The sequence below is a fragment of the Gordionus sp. m RMFG-2023 genome, chromosome 5, assembly GCF_954871325.1.
Source record: "Gordionus sp. m RMFG-2023 chromosome 5, tfGorSpeb1-WG-v2, whole genome shotgun sequence".
NCBI lineage: Eukaryota > Metazoa > Nematomorpha > Gordioida > Chordodea > Parachordodidae > Gordionus > Gordionus sp. m RMFG-2023.
In genome coordinates, this window is record NC_088779.1 from 15,272,404 (window position 1) to 15,289,615 (window position 17,212).

The 17,212-nt window shown below is 26.9% G+C and overlaps 1 protein-coding gene across 1 annotated transcript in view; it reads left to right on the plus strand.

The window, feature by feature from the left end:
- LOC135929995 (collagen alpha-2(IV) chain-like) overlaps nucleotides 1-17,212 on the plus strand; it is a 56,790-nt gene that overhangs the window by 24,112 nt on the left and 15,466 nt on the right. Inside the window, exons 18-24 of the mRNA XM_065466752.1 lie at nucleotides 8,753-8,930; nucleotides 10,520-10,699; nucleotides 10,751-10,858; nucleotides 10,905-11,015; nucleotides 15,532-15,690; nucleotides 15,822-15,992; nucleotides 16,879-17,022. Of these exons, the coding sequence (XP_065322824.1) occupies nucleotides 8,753-8,930; nucleotides 10,520-10,699; nucleotides 10,751-10,858; nucleotides 10,905-11,015; nucleotides 15,532-15,690; nucleotides 15,822-15,992; nucleotides 16,879-17,022 (1,051 nt within the window). The remainder of the gene's footprint in view (nucleotides 1-8,752; nucleotides 8,931-10,519; nucleotides 10,700-10,750; nucleotides 10,859-10,904; nucleotides 11,016-15,531; nucleotides 15,691-15,821; nucleotides 15,993-16,878; nucleotides 17,023-17,212) is intronic.

Here is a 17,212-nt window from a genome sequence, read left to right on the forward strand (position 1 = left end):
AATAATACGACCTTCAATTTTTTTAAAAAATTTAGTAGACATTATTAAACTCTTCCTTTATATTTATAAAAAAAAATTGGTCTGGGACGCGGCCATCTTCATTCTCAAAATCGATAAAAATGTTTAGAAAAGTGTATAAATATTTTCCCGAAAGGGGGCATCTTTGTATAAAATTATATATTAATCAGTTTTTAATGGTTTTTCTTGGACTATTTGATATAATTTAAAGGATTATTCATCTTGTAAGTGAAAATAACAATAAATGGGGCTTTCATTCAATTATAGAAATTGTCTAACGATAACAGAAATTCAATTTATTACTTTATTTATAATTTATTATAAAAATTTTTGCCCATATAACATATATTTAATAAATATTAATAAAATATGTTTAATTAAGTTTCGAGTTCTTGAATATATGAATCAGAATCTTGTGCATTTCATATATGGCGCCCTAAATATTAAAAAAATTACTATAATTTAAATTTAAACTTACTTTTAAAAGATTCTAATTTTTCGGTAGCGCATTTACTTTCTTGTGACGACAATGTATAGTATAACTACGGCCAGTAGCATTTAACAGTGAAACTAATGTTAAGATATGACATTTGGGCAAGCAAAGAGTGTCGTCTATCTTGGAAATGTAAAGGAATTTGAAGGTCCGGATGGGTGTAGAAACTTTATATATATTTCTTCCTGCTTTTGATTTTTCACTAAAACAAAGCTAACCACCAATTAGAATCATAAAAATAAGTTAGGTATCATGATATTTCTTCAATAATTATACTTTCATCATTATATGATAACTATTCCAAAGTACTTTCTATTAAATTGGAATATATTTTACTTTTAAATTATGTAGATCTGTTGGAATCAAGGTGTATTTTGTGTGTTCCAGGTATAGATCTAGTTTTTGAAAATCTTTCCCTGAGTAATAGATCTTCGTAATCATAATTTATTTTGGTCATCTATTCAAAATATATGACATTATTATTTTCTTTAGCTAACTCGTACAATTCATATGATGTGTACTTTGAGTAAGGCCTTGTAAACTAGCTCTAGCGGCTAATCTTTTAACAGTGCCACCAATCCCATCACAAACACTTTTCCCGTGTGCTGTAGCAGAAAAATGCCATTTCGCCTGTACCCCGAAATCCATCTCATGATGGCAAATATTAATAAAATTTTTACGTTTTTGTACTGTGCAGCGGATCCACCGAAAAATAAAAAATTTTATTAATTAAAAAATTTAGCAATGTTTTTTTAAAATTATGTACTGCTATTGTATTGTGTTGCAAAGATTCGGATATCATTACATAATTTAGGCAACAAATATTGGCAAAATTATCTTTATAATATATAACAAAAGGGTGAACAGTGGATTGAGCCCTATTCCAATGATAATTTTGTACTTCATCCTAAAGTATAAAGCTATAGTTTTCTTAAAAATCACAAAATTAAATATTGGTCTTCGTCTAAGTTCAATTTTAGATTGTTTTGATACAACGATTGTTGCGTTGAAATAAAAAAATGATAAAGATTCCATTTATTTTAAAAAGGCATTAATAAATTCACCTACTGGTTTGGTTATTGTTTCAAGGGTGGTTCTATCTACGGATAGCCATTGTTTGTATGTTATAAATTCGATGTCCTTAGAACGAAACAATATTTCTATTTGATCGCGTAAATGTGTTGACCCTGGACAATTATCACATTTGCCCATATAAATGGATGGTTGAGGCGAATTACAAATTATTAAGTGTAAAATATGTTTGTATGTTTTAAAGGGCAACATATCATTGGTTAAATTTGATCCAATGATCATTAATTTAAATTTTGGTGGTAGCTGCAATCACATACATGTGTACCACTACCTTCAACGAGTATACAATTTTTGGGCGAATGCTTGCGAATTTCGAAAAACCAATTTTAACATCAGGCCTCATTTCTTTAAAAAATATATAAATTTTTTTCAAATTATCTAAAATTAATCTCTTATGGTATTCTTTTTTCCGTCTTTGGTCAAAATCGAAACGCAATCTTTCTTGTCTGGTATGATTCTGCTTATTTCGTCCATACAATAAAATTCTTGTACAATTTTAACTGTATATTCGTCTATAGTTTTTCCAGGCTTGGGGTTAGGTGTTGATAGAAATCAAAATACCAAGAAATTTATTAAAAAATGAATTAATATAGTGAGTATGTGTTATTGAATGAATAAAACCCTTTCGCGCTTGAAATATTTCCCATAAACAAAAAATACTTGTACTTTGATATAATAAAATAATCATTTTGACATAATAAAATAATGATTTTGACAGGTTAATGATAAAATATGAAATAATAAATATTGTTTTATAAATTAATATCTCTAAGTACCAACCATTAGTTTCTTTAAATATAAAAATTAATTGATTAAAAATTTTAATGACAAATGATCTCGCTGGGCGCGAAAGGGTTAATCAATTTTAAAATTTTTATTTATTTTATTGATTGAAACACTTATTTATTGTTATTCTAATTTAGAAAGACTATGCCGATTTTAGAAAATCCGATCCAATATTTATATTGTTTTGGGTAATTTTATGATAATACTTTTATTTTGTATATAATTTCATAATAATAATAAATTAATATTTGTAATATTTTAAAAATTTCAAATTATTTTAAAAAATTGAGTAGAGAAAATTTTGATATTATTTTTGGCGTCTATGAAATGAACAAGATTCTGATTCATATATTCAAGAACTATAAACTTGGTTGAATATATTTTATTAATATTCATTAAGTATATGTTATATGGGCAAAAAATTTTATAATAAAGTAATAAATTGAATTTCTTTTATCGATAGACAATTTCTATAATTGAATAAAAGCCCCATTTATTGTTATTTTCACTTACAAGATGAATAATCCTTTAAATTATATCAAATAGTCCAAGAAAAACCATTAAAAACTGATTAATATATAATTTTATACAAAGACGCCCCCTTTCGGGAAAATATTACTAGCATTAGAATATGTTAAAAGAGGGAAATGTCAGCTTTAGAGTAAGTGTGTTTAACGCAAGTAAGCTGTTAGACATCAATACAATTGGTTCGACAGAGGAAATACGTTATATGGGTAATTCCATACCAAATCGATAACTTTTCGGCTCGACCTTTTTAATTTCGATAAAATTTTGTATACTGAGAGAATATCATTAGAAAGCATCGAATCCAAAATTTTAGCCTCCTAGTACTCATAGTTCCTGAGATATCAATGGTCAAAAGTGCCAAAAATGACGTTTTTTCGAAAAATGCGATTTTTTAAAATTGAGATAAGTTAAAAAATAATGATTTTAAAAATATAAGTTATATGTCAATTTATAACTCTATTAAGGGCCTTTTATTGAATATTAAAAATTTTTTCAAAATAATATTGTTGCGGTTTTTATTTAAGTTATAAATTTTAAACATGAAAACTCCAAGTGTTTCGCTTTCCAAATTTTTTTGAATTTAATATTTTCTTATTCTCTAACCTTATATCTATTTATAAAAAAAATTTAAACTTGGGACAGCCATGGGTTTTTTACTTATTGCGATTTAAAAAATCAAAAAATAAATATTATTTTCAAAAATAGATGGCGCTCCTTTATAAAATTACGCGTTTTGTTAAAATTATTATTTTTTTTAAACTTTTTTCCATTTTAAACATAAATAATAAGATTTTCCAGCATTAATAATTTTAAATTTCGTAAAATTATTTTATTAATTTGTAAATATAATAGATAAATAAAAATTCATGAAAGATATTACTTATTTTCGGGTTTTCCTTAAATTTAATTGTTTTGACGCCATGATAATTTCGTTTTACGATAGATTATATGTACGCCCAGTAGCCGTTGATGGGTTAATTATTGTTAAAATATTATTTTTTGGTATGTAAAGGAGATCTTGTGCCGCTGGATAAACAAAAGAATTTGCTGGTCCTTTAGGATGAAGAAAATTAATTTTTATTTCATCTCTAACCAATCGGAAACACTGCGTGAATTTTTTGTGTCCCAGGTATTGAGATAGCTTTACTAAATCTCTCAAGTAGCCTCATCTCTTCCTCATACTCTGGTATGGTGGCATAAGAAAAATTTATACCTTTTATATGCTCTTCCGCATATTTATAAAATTATAAAGGTGTAATTATTTGATCAGTATAAGGTCTTTGTAAGCTTGCCTTGACAACTAACCTTTTTACTGTGCCGCCTATGCGGTTGCAGGCACTTTTACCATGTGCCGTAGAAAAAAAATGCCATTCTGCTTGGACACCAAAATTGATTTCATGGTAACAAACATTGATGAAGATTTTCCTATTTTTATATTGAGCAGCTGAACCATCAGAAAAGTAGTAAATTATTTCTGGTGGAGTGTCGAATTTATTTTTTAAAAAATTAATCAAATGCGATTGGAATAAATGGAATGAAACAGTATTATGAATTAAGGATTCCGATATTACCACAAAACTTAGGTTGTTAATTAGATTTCCTATTTTATAATAAATTGAGAATGGATGCAGCGTAGCTTGCGAAGTTGTCCAATGATAACCCTACTTCATCTTGGACAATAAAGGAATAATTTTCTGAAAAGTCACAAATAATTAGATAGTGATTATTTTCTAAACTATTTTTAAGGTTATTGTGAAATGAACTTTGTTGTTCACAAATAAATGAATGGCGTATGAGAATATTTATTTTATTGAAAAAATAATTAATAAATTCGTCTGAAGATTGAGAAAGTCTCCAGAGTTCTATCTACCGAAACCAATTGTTTAAACGTAATAAGAGCTATATCATTTTTTATAAATAATTTTTCAATGCGTTCTTTTAAGAGTGTCGAGCCAGGACACTCGCTACAGTCACCAAAATAACAGATTGGTAATGGGGGGTTGCAAATCATTCTGCCTATAACATCTCTATAAGTTGTTAATATGTCCTCACCATTTTTAGTCAATGTTGCTAATTCACAGCCTAAAATCATTAGTTTAATATTCTGGTGTATGCTACAAACGCATACACTATGTGTTCCGCTAGCCCCTGCCAATATGCAATTTTTTGGTCTTAAGCTTGCGAATTTCGAAAATACAATTATTATGCTTGAATTACTCTCCTTAAAATGATTATATAAATCTTTTAAATTATTAAGAACTAGCCTTTTTTGAGCGTTCACTCGTTCCCCCTTTTCAATGATAGATATGCAATCTTTTTTTCTTGGTAATACCCTGCTAACTTCATCACTGCAAAAAAAACTTTAAACAATATCAACTGTTTTTTGATTGAGATATTTTGCAGGCTTTCGATTTGGAGTTAAAAGAATCCCCTTTTCTTCTAAAATGATTTTGGAATTATATGCCATATGATATGTAGCGTTGAATTCCGTTTTTATTTTATTTGCACTCCAATTAGGAGGCAGAATGGTCAGCAATTGATATTTTTTTTTTAGATAAATTAGGATAATGTAATTTCATATTGTTGAGAATATCATTATTGTCTTTTGTGTCCGATTCTGGATTGTTAATTATTATATCTGAAAGAGCTTTTGATATTTTTGCTATCTTTTTTTTGGATAATTTTTTTCAGTTAGTTTTTTTTTCTTAATAGGAGATATTCCAATTTCGTTTAAGGTTAAATTGATTGTATCTATTGATGCGGATGCTGTGGGGATATTATTTACATATTCGCTATCAGAATTTATATTTTCAATATTTTTTTGTGATAAACCCTTACGACATTTATCACAAATATAGTGTTCTGCCTCAATGTTTGGAAATTGTGTCATCCACGTCGTGACTTTACGCAGGTTCTTTTTACAATTAAAGTGTTTAGATTCTTTAAAAGGATTTGCACATTTATATTTATACATTATAAATAATTTTAAGAAAAAATTAATATTGAAATATTTGTAAAATAAAAATTAATTAATATCAAGGCAGGTGCATGAAAACTTGCTATTATCTTTCAAAAATTAATTATATTTTCTTATATAGGAATTGTAATTATCTTTTTAGGAAATTAATCATTTATTTTAAAAACTAATAATTTTTACAAGTTATCAATAAAGTAATAATAATAAGTAGTCTATCAAATGATCTAAATAATATATTTTCATAATATTAATGCTGGAAAATCTTATTATTTATGTTTAAAATGGAAAAAAGTTTAAAAAAAATAATAATTTTAACAAAACGCGTAATTTTATAAAGGAGCGCCATCTATTTTTGAAAATAATATTTATTTTTTGATTTTTTAAATCGCAATAACTAAAAAACCCATGGCTGTCCCAAGTTTAAATTTTTTTTATGAATAGATATAAGGTTAGAGAATAAGAAAATATTAAATTCAAAAAAATTTGGAAAGCGAAACACTTGGAATTTTCATGTTTAAAATTTATAACTTAAATAAAAACCGCAACAATATTATTTTGAAAAATTTTTTAATATTCAATAAAAGGCCCTTAATAGAGTTATAAATTGACACATAACTTATATTTTTAAAATCATTATTTTTTAACTTATCTCAATTTTAAAAAATCGCATTTTTCGAAAAAACGTCATTTTTGGCACTTTTGACCATTGATATCTCAGGAAATATGAGTACTAGGAGGCTAAAATTTTGGATTCGATGCTTTCTAATGATATTCTCTCAGTATACAAAATTTTATCGAAATTAAAAAGGTCGAGCTGAAAAGTTATCGATTTGGTATGGAATTACCTATATAAGGAATAGATTTTTTAGGATTTGTTGAGTTGGGGATAGTAAAAGAGATTATTTAATACCATTTCTTGAATGGATGGAGGTTTAATGGTATGTCCATTCATCTTGTTTAAGGAAAATTTGGCTAGAAACACTGTAGTCTCGGTTTGATGAACAGCCTCCGATGGGAGGCATTCTAAATGTATAGCACAATGATAGAACTATTATTCAGTCTAATTTTTAATAATATTATGTAATTAAGACCTTTAAATCGACAAAATATTTTTTTATGGCATTTTATATTTGCTAAAATTGATATGCAATATATTCAACAAATAATTAAAACCTTCAGTACTTTTATAAATTTTTATGAAATGTTAGTTTTGTGATCATTATTTTTTATTTTTATTGTTATAAGTCATGCGCTTACCATGCATTTTCTACGGGTAAGGGGGGGGGGGCAATATTTTTTCATATTGAAATAAATGTTTTTGAACATTAGAAATTTATTAACTTAAAATTTATTATAAACAATCATATTAAAAATGAAAATTCGAACACAAATAATAAAATATTGGAAAATACAAAATATGTATTGTTAAAAAATATTATAACTATAAATATAAATTAAACATTATATAATGATTTAAATAATTAATCAAAATATCTTTTATAAATATAAAATATCTTCTTTGAGATAGCGCCACTTCTCAATAATTTTGAATGGGGATTAAATCTCGATTTTAAGCAAAGTTAGTATATTCATCGATTTAAGATATCAACACGCGTAACTCGTTCAAGCTCGATGTTATCGACTTTTATTTCAACAGGGGTATCCTAATCCCTTTGCCAAACAAAAGAAGTACGAGGCATGTTGGGCAGAGGTGACTCGGCCCTGATACTGACTTCTTCTAAGTGTCGAATTCGGATGTTAATTTGATTATTGATGATTGGCAAGCGAGTTATTTTAACCTCGAACAATTTCTCTTATTAAAAATTTCTATTTGATTATCATAATAAAATACATATATATTTGTTTTAATTTTTTTTATCAATGCAATTATTTTATTTAAGTAAATAATCTCTATCTATGACAAATCGACTGAAATAACGTGTGGGACATGAAGGTTAAATAGATTGTATATTTTATACAAATCAAAATTTTAATTTCCTATCTCAAATATGTCCCAAGTTATAGAACTTCAAAGTTCGATGAGGCCTTTTTCCTCTTTTAACGAATCTCAAATTACTCAAAGAATATATGATATCATATTGTAGCCCTTAAATTTCTCTTTATGAAAATTATTTTTTTAAAAAAAATATCTTTATTGTCGATGTATTACCGGGAAAACAAGAAAATTTTTTGAAAAGTGCCCAATTTAAAACGATAAAACTCATGAAATTTGTTTATTACCATTATATTTAAGAATTTAAATTTTACTTAGTTTTTTATAATTTTATGAATAAAAAAATCAATAGGGCGTTTGAAACGAAGAAACTCATCAGATATGCTTATTACTAATATATTTAAATATGTAAAATAACGTTGAAAATAAGAAAAAATAGGTTTTATATTTTAGAAATAAATAAAAGTTTTTATATGCATTTTATAAATAAGAATATGCATTTTATATTATAAAAACCATTAATATTTCTTTAAAATTATCATATAATACACTAGAAATTTTTTAAAAAATGCATATTTTTGAACAATAAAAAGTTAATATAATATTTTGAGATTAGTTAAAAGAGGAAAAGACTCTCATCAAACTTTGAATTCAAAATTTGGATTTATATAAAATATACAATCTATTTAACCTTCATAGCAAGTTTCATTTGAAAAAATGGTAGTCCGAGTAACTGGATCGATTTGTCATGGAATTACCCTAATATGCAATCTTTATTTCTTTCGATAAAAAAACAGTTTATCTCACATCTGATTAGAATGTTGATTTTTAAATTTATAGTATGCATTAAAGACATTATATTAAATAAACGGTTTAAAATATTTTTTTACATTTAAATAATTAGGGTGGCGCTGGATTTCCTGGAAAAGATGGTTTCGTAGGAATGGCAGGATTACCAGGATTACCAGGTCAAAAAGGAGAACCAAGTTATGGTCTTTCTGGAACCCCAGGCATACAAGGGTCTCCCGGGAATCCAGGTGCTCCGGGATCTGACGGGTTAGCTGGAATACCTGGAGAACCAGGTATTAATTTTTTATATTGTACATTTTAAAATCCTTTTGATTTCATCTTCATTTCCACCTTAAATAAATACCAAATTATCGCTATCATAATAATATTTAATAAGTTTCCCTCCAGTTGAAGTTTTCTGAGTTATTTTAATTAATATTAAAAAAGGTCCAATATATTTTTAAATACTATACTCTATATATTACTTTTTCTGTTTTCTCCTATTCAACTTTTGTATTTTAATATTCACGATAGAATCCCACTAGGACGTATCTTAAATATTTAACAATTTAATAAGAACAATTTCAAAAATAAATGAAAGTACAAACCTGAATAATTTCCTAAAAACATGAAGAGATAAATAAATATCAAAGTTATGAGAAATAAAATACAAAGGCTGAAATTTGGATAAAATATTTTCATTTTCGCAGGATATTTCCTATCTTTCCACTTGACACCCAGTTTTCACGTATTGCTCTATTCCTTCTTCACATTTAGTCTACAAGCACATTAAATCTAATAGAATGCTAACTATGAATATTGTTTAGCATCCTTATCTTAGACATACGCCACGGTATTTTCTTTTCTCGGCCTATATTAAATATTTTAATTGTATTAGTTATTTTCAAGGCCTATTGAGTTAGACGGTTGGTTGATATTTTTGGTAGATCTTTTTTTTCCAAATAGGGAACTAATTATGAATCATTATCAACCAAAACCATCTTATAGGAGATGGTGAAATTTCTTTATTCCAAAGAGCAAGGCACGTACCTCCTTGTCAATTTGAGTTTCATACTTTTCTGAACAATATTTTTGAACTATGCTATATGATATGCTGTAAGTTGATCCTTCCTTCCAATCCCTTAAAACTAAAGTATTGAACAACATTTTTACCTCATCAGTCCTAAAAAGTTACCATTTTTGTCATCACTTATTGTTTTGACATTTCTAGGATTAGTTATATCTCCGATTTGTTTATGTTTTCCCTAAGAATAAAACCTGATCTGGTAGGAATCTTATTTTTGTTAATTTGACTTTAATGCAAATCACTGCAAAATTTTTAAGACTGCTTGTACATTGGTTAGATGTATGACTCGTGATAAGTTGAACGTTATTTTAAATTTGAAATGTCCCTTATGTGTCTTTATAATTATTCTAATGATTTGGGTTTTATCTCCATTCGTATATATGCGTCCTTTAAATTATCATGTATTTGACTCTTCCCTATTTTGTTCCAAACATAAAAATATTTAAAAATAGAAAATAATCTATTAATAAAATAAAGCGATAATTTGAATTTCTATGGGATTAAGGCAAAGAGCGAATTTAATTTTATAAGAATGCATTTAATTTATATTTATATTTAAAAATTTCTAACCAGGATCGGGTATAAAATACAAATTATATGCAAAATGTGTCTTAAAAAAGATCCATTCGATTCTAAATCTAAATATATTAATTATTATATCAACAAAAATTTTAAAAAGCAACATAAACTTAAGCAATTGTATCATTCTGATTTATCTTCATGATATTATGCAACTTAAACATAAAATTTATAGCGGATACTAGATAAATTTATAAAAAATACATTTATTTTTAGGTGCTGTGATTGGAAGAGCCCTTCCAGGAAATCCCGGATTAAAAGGCCTTAGAGGTGAAGATGGTTTTCCTGGATTAGCCGGATTTCCAGGGGAAGATGGGAGACCTGGTTTAGATGGGCTTCCAGGACTTCCTGGGGAACCTGGATACGATTCTTTATCCACAAGCCAAGGACAAAAGGGTTTGTTATAATATTATTTATTAAAAAAATGAATATTTTAAAAAAAAATAGGATTGTCAGGACCTAGAGGCGATCCTGGAAATGATGGATTTCCAGGCTTAGATGGATATCCAGGGCCTAAAGGTCCCCCCGGATTACCTGGATTTCAAGGGATAAAGGGTAATTTTCGCTATAACAAACACTATTAAATACATTTTTTTTCAAGGAGAAGCTGGAGACCCCGGTACTGCTAGCTCAATACAACCGTTGGATGGACTTCCCGGATTTAATGGATTAAAGGGAGATAGAGGAGAACCTGGTTATCCTGGTTTAGATGGTATATTCCACATATGAAATAAATGATATTTATTTACTTTACAAAATTTATAGAAATATTTAGAGTATAATTATATTTTTATTATAAAATATTTTATTCTAAGAAATTTATATTTAATATCTTTTTCAAACTCAATTTTATGAATTTTTGTATTTAAAAATGCATTGATATGTGTATAATTTATCACATTTTTGAAAATTGCCATTTTTAATATTCTCATATCCTCATGTTGTACAATAGGAGTTACTGATACCACCAATATTTCGCTGAGTATAAACCCTTTTTTTAAAATTTAGGGTTCCACAGGGTTCAAGCTTTTTTTTTAATTTTAAAATTTATTTTTTTTGTTCTAAACTTTCATTTTATTTATTTTAGATTTTATTTATTGAAGATTTCCTAATTATGAAGAGTTCTTATTTAAAACAAATACATTTTTTGATCATTTTTTCGTGTAATTATTTTTGTTATATTTAATAGTCTGCCATTTTTCGTAAAAATATTTTAAAAAGAAATATATGTTATTTTTTAAATTATATTGTAGTATTTTATTATATATAATATATTATAATTGATGATAGATTATTTTTATGGCGATACTAATTTAATTTTTTAAAAATATGATGTTTCTGTTATTTAACTAATTTTAATAAGTTATTATTTTTCTGGTTTTCGAACCCTGAACCCAGAGATTTTTCACTGAATCCAAACCCGAACCCATTTTTTAGAAGTAGGGTTCTTGTCCCTGGTAAGTATTACTATACCCAACAGTATATATATATAATTAATATAAATGAGGGGGTTTGACTAAACTGCAAATAGTGTTGTTAAATGGCTTGTTTTGAGCCGATCTTTAAAAACGGCTAACTCAATATTTCATCAAGAAAAATATTACGCAAGCCTGAAGATTTTGTTCATAGAAAGAACAAAGGTCAAGATATATATTATCGAAATTTCTAGACTTAGGCAATATTTTTCTAGCTAATATATTGAGTTAGTTTTTAAAAATCGGCTCAAAACGAGCCATTTAACAACACTAACTGCAAATGTTTAGGTAAAATTTTTTGATTATATACTCTATTTCATTTTCTTATAATATAAATAACTTATAAAAATTAAATTTATATATATATTCAATAATACATTAATAGTTTATCTCATAATAAATAGTTTAGGGATGCGAACCCGGCAAAATTTTTGCCCGGGTTCGGTTCGGGTTCGGTTAAGGGAATAGTTTTGAACCCGGGTTTGGTTCCGGGTTCATCTCGGGTTTAAGAATTTTTGAATTGATAAAAAAAATATTCTATATTTAAATCATAAAAAAAACTAGACATAAATTTGGTATAAAAATAAATTTTTTATATTATTTATAGGAAAATATAGTTAAAAATATAAAGTATAGTCATGCATAGATTTAAAAAAATTATTTAGACTTATTTCTTACAATTAACAATATTTGAGAATAAGTTAAAAATTAAAAATAAATGGCGTAAATTAATTTATAATTGTTTAAAATTTATTAACAATCCAATAGGAATCTTTGAGAATAAATTTTAAAAAAATTTAAAAATGGAGTAAAGGGATTAAGTTGCTTAAAATTTATTAACACTTCACTCACTTAATTGGAAATAAAATAATATAAAATGTCAAGTAAATTATTAATATTTGTATTTACAATTATATAAATATCTTATATTAATTTAAACAATACACTGAACACGGTTAAACGCGGGTTCAAATAAAATTCCCGGCTTCGGTTCGGGGTTTTGAAAATTTTATAAACGAGGTTCAGATTGGGTTCGGGTTCAGATTTTTTTCCTAAAGACTCGGGTTTTCTTTTCCGGGTTGTTCGAACCCCTGGTTTAAATCCTTTAATATAATTATATTAAAAATAATTATAATACTGTTTACATTTCAATGATATTAAATCCGCAAGTTGGCATATTTACAACTATTTATGTAATTTCTTTATAATTGAATATATCTAATAATTTTATTTTTATAAGTTATTTATATCATAAGAAAATAAATCTCATTCCAATGAATAGAGAATATATTAAAAAATTTACCTAAACATTTGCAGTTACCTTGTCATTTGCAGTTCACCTTGGCATTTGCAGTTTACTTTGGCGTTTGCAGTTTAACTTGGCATTTGCAGTTTAATTTGGCATTTGCAGTTTACCTAGGTATTTGTAGTTTAGTCAAACAGGATCAGGTTGTCTATGATTAACATACATATTAACTTTGAATATTCGCCATTTTATATTTAAATAATAAAACGAGTCACTTTAAAAAAAGGAATAACGCGTTATTTTAATTTGTTATTTTTAACAATAACGCTTTTAGTTTAACCTGCCTTTTTGGAAAAGGGGCAACGACGTTACTATACTTGGCACATATTAATATTATTGAATAATCTTAAAATTGTATATTTATAATTACATAATTTAAATGTCAAAATAATAACATTGACAAAATCAATGATATTTTCATCTTTATACTATAATATTTCGAATTTCTATTAAATGTACCAATATTACCGAATGGCAGTGGAATGCCCCTTAGACATCTTAATAATCTATCAAGTTTCCAAAATCAATCTCTTTCGTATTTTATGATATAGAAATACAAATATCAAATTGATTTCAAAATTTAAAATTTTAAGACAATTTTAGGTAGATATAAATATAATATATATTTAAGAAAATAACTTTATGTAAAATATAGGTAGCAGTTGAAGGACATCATATATCTAAAATTTATGCTTTATGTATCCACAATCTGTGACTTAGAGAGGGATATGTATAAGAATTTTGGGGTTCTTGAGGATGTAAGAAACTAACTAACGTCTCTTTTTCTAATTTTTTTTTCTAAAAAAGGCCATCCACGATTGATTGTCATAGATTGATGTTATATATCCATTTATTTTTTCATATATTAGAATCGCATTAATATTCAAGTGAAATGTTATAGTTAATATTTGCTATTCTGTTGAATTTAAATAAAATTTCGTTTCAATTTTATCTCTAGAAATTGAATAAGTTAAATAGCGGACTAAATCTTTTTGGAATAAATGGGACAAGATTGTATTATGAATGAGAGATTTCGATATTATTGTCTTGTAATAAATCACAAAGGGATGAATGATAACTTAATCTTTGTAAGCTTCATCTTGAACCATAAAGGCAAAATAATCTGAAAGATTTGCCTGAACGATAGATTATCCTTCATTTAAATTCAATTTATATAATTCATGCCTTAAATAGTTTTTGAGATCAATTTTTAAATTTTTAAAGTGCGAAAATCGTAATTTTTCTCACCTCAAAGGCTCTGTAACTCGGGAATCACTTGTGCTCGCTAGATACAATAAACGGCTATCTTATTTACCGATTCAAATAATCCAGCAATTTTTAACAATTTTAAAAGGGGTCGGATGGACCTTTTTTGATCGATTGACATGGAATGGCCATGAAATTATAAATATTTTAGTTTAAAAAAAATGTAAACTATCCATAATATTGTATAGGGCCATTTATTTTGTAATTTCATTTTTGGAAAAAATGCATATTCCGGTAAAGCCGATAGCGCCGCCATGTCACTAGTATATATATATATATATTTATAAAAGGTGTCTAAATAAAAGGCGAAAAAATTTCATACGTAAAGTAAACCGGAGGTTAAAGATTCAAATTGGCGCCAATTTTTTTTCTATCGATGACCTTTAGAGATTTCTTTTACTTACAAGATGATAAATTTATTTTACTTTTTTACCTTAGATAGGTTTTAAGATATAAGAATTTAAGAATTTTATAGTTGCAAAATTCGTAATTTTTTGCACCTCTGAGACCTGTATCTCGGTAATCAAGTGTATATGAAATACACAAGATTTTGATTCATACAAAAACTTTAAACTTGATTGGACATATTTTTATTAATATCCATATGGATAAATGTTTTTATATACGATTTTGAGAATGAAGCTGGCCGCGTCCCAGACTTATTTTTTTTGTAAATTTAAAAGAGGAGTTTAGTAATGTCAACTAAATTTTATATAAAAATGGGAGGTAGTATTATTTCCGAAAATTCGTTTTTTATTATATTAAATATGGCCGGGAATCGGAAAATAAAAAAAAGATTTCATATCTAAAAGTATATTTTTGTACGTAATTTTGATATAAAATTTGTTATTTTCAATTGTGTAGTTTTTAAGATATGTGTAATTGAATGAAGGCAGATAATGGTAAAAATACACATTTTGCCACTGAACCCTAACATCTTTAAAATTATATAGTTAGGAGGCTAAAATTTTAGCCAATTCCTGGTTACATTATCTTTCTTAGCTTACCAAATTTTAAAAAATTCGGTGGGGGTCGGCCGAAAATCTCATATTACTTGCTCATTTGACATGGATGACCCATTTATATCTTAAATTTTAAAAATTATCTGTTCTTTACAACTTAAAGAAGCCTTCGATTACATAATGAATTATAACAATTATTTATAAATTTAAAAAAAATAGGTTTCCCAGGAATGGAGGGTTCTCCCGGACAACAAGGATTACCTGGATTAGATGGACTTCCAGGCTTTCCCGGATTAAAAGGAGACAAAGGGGATATTGGTCAACAAGGATTCGGTTTACCCGGAACATCAGGAGCTGATGGTTACCCTGGTCCTTCCGGTATCCATTGATAAAAAAAATTATTCCAACCATTATTGATTTTAAGAATTTTGATATATCATAAATTATCTTTAATGGAATGAATAATAAAATACCACACAAATGTGAATTATAAATAAATGTTATGATAGGACAATCTGGCAATCCGGGATTTAAGGGAGAACAAGGATTTCCTGGTGCGAATGGTCTTAAAGGTCTTGTTGGAGATGCTGGCCTACCTGGATTTCCGGGTCTCGATGGAATATCCGGTGTACCTGGAGGACAAGGCTTAGATGGACTACCAGGACTTCCAGGAATACCTGGTAAAACATTCGTATTTTTGATATAGAAGTTAGTTGGTGTTGAATCAAGGTTTATATAAATAAAAACTCATTTTTAAATTGTAAATACTTAGAGGTGTGAAAAAACAGGTCATGGAATGACAATGAATACAGACGATAATTTATAAAATTAGATTAAATTTAAAATGTTAACAAAATTAATATCGTGTTAATGTCTTGCATTAGGAAAAATAGGTATAGACCTTACATCTTATAATCTAAAATTACAGATTTATATTAATTTCTGTCACTTTAATTTTTAATTCTATAAGAGAGATGACACACCTGTATCATTCATAAAATAAGTTATCTACAAAGGGGCCTAATTTTTCACAAGCCCGGATTTTTTAAAATAAATTTGTCCGGCTAGATCTGGAACTAATTTTCTTTTTTTTTGTCTAGAAAAGACCCGAAATATAAATAACAATTATTTGTCCGCCCGCCTCAGCCGAATTTATTTAAATATATAGAAAATTTTAATATTTTTTAATTGTAAAAAAGCATATTCTACAAATAAAAAATGTTGACGCCTTGTTTCTTCAGAATTTTAAAATATCTTAATTTATTTCACAAAATTGAATAATATTATATTTAAAAATTTAAGCTAGCCCCGGCCTGGCCCGAATTTTTGTATAAAATATAAGGCCCCCATCATGAATTGAAAATATTTTTTAAAAATGCTGAATTTGCAGATTTCTAATGAATACTGTATAGCAATGGTATATTTTACAAAAATAAATATTTAAATAATCTATGCCTTAATCTTATTTGTACCCTTATTAAAATTCATCATAATTGGTTTTTTTGATTAAATTTTTATTATTGAGACTTGACTTATTGTTAAATAAATTAAATAATTTTTTATCAGGTGCTAAAGGTGATTTGGGACTAGATGGCCTACCGGGATCTTCTGGAAACCCTGGTTTAGATGGTTTACCTGGTATATCTGGACAAAAAGGGGAAAGGGGCTTTGATGGAATAATGGGATTACCTGGCTTACCTGGATCCAATGGTATATAATAGTATATAATCTAATTTTTTTATCAGTTTTATGCTATATTTCTTTATTTAGATTAACCTAATCTTGTACAGCTGCTGTTATATTATTATAACTAGGAATTATACGCGTAATTAGGATTTTCCTATAGGAGAGCACTATTAGGCGAGTTTTTCCTCCATAAATTTTATTGGAGCTATTTAGG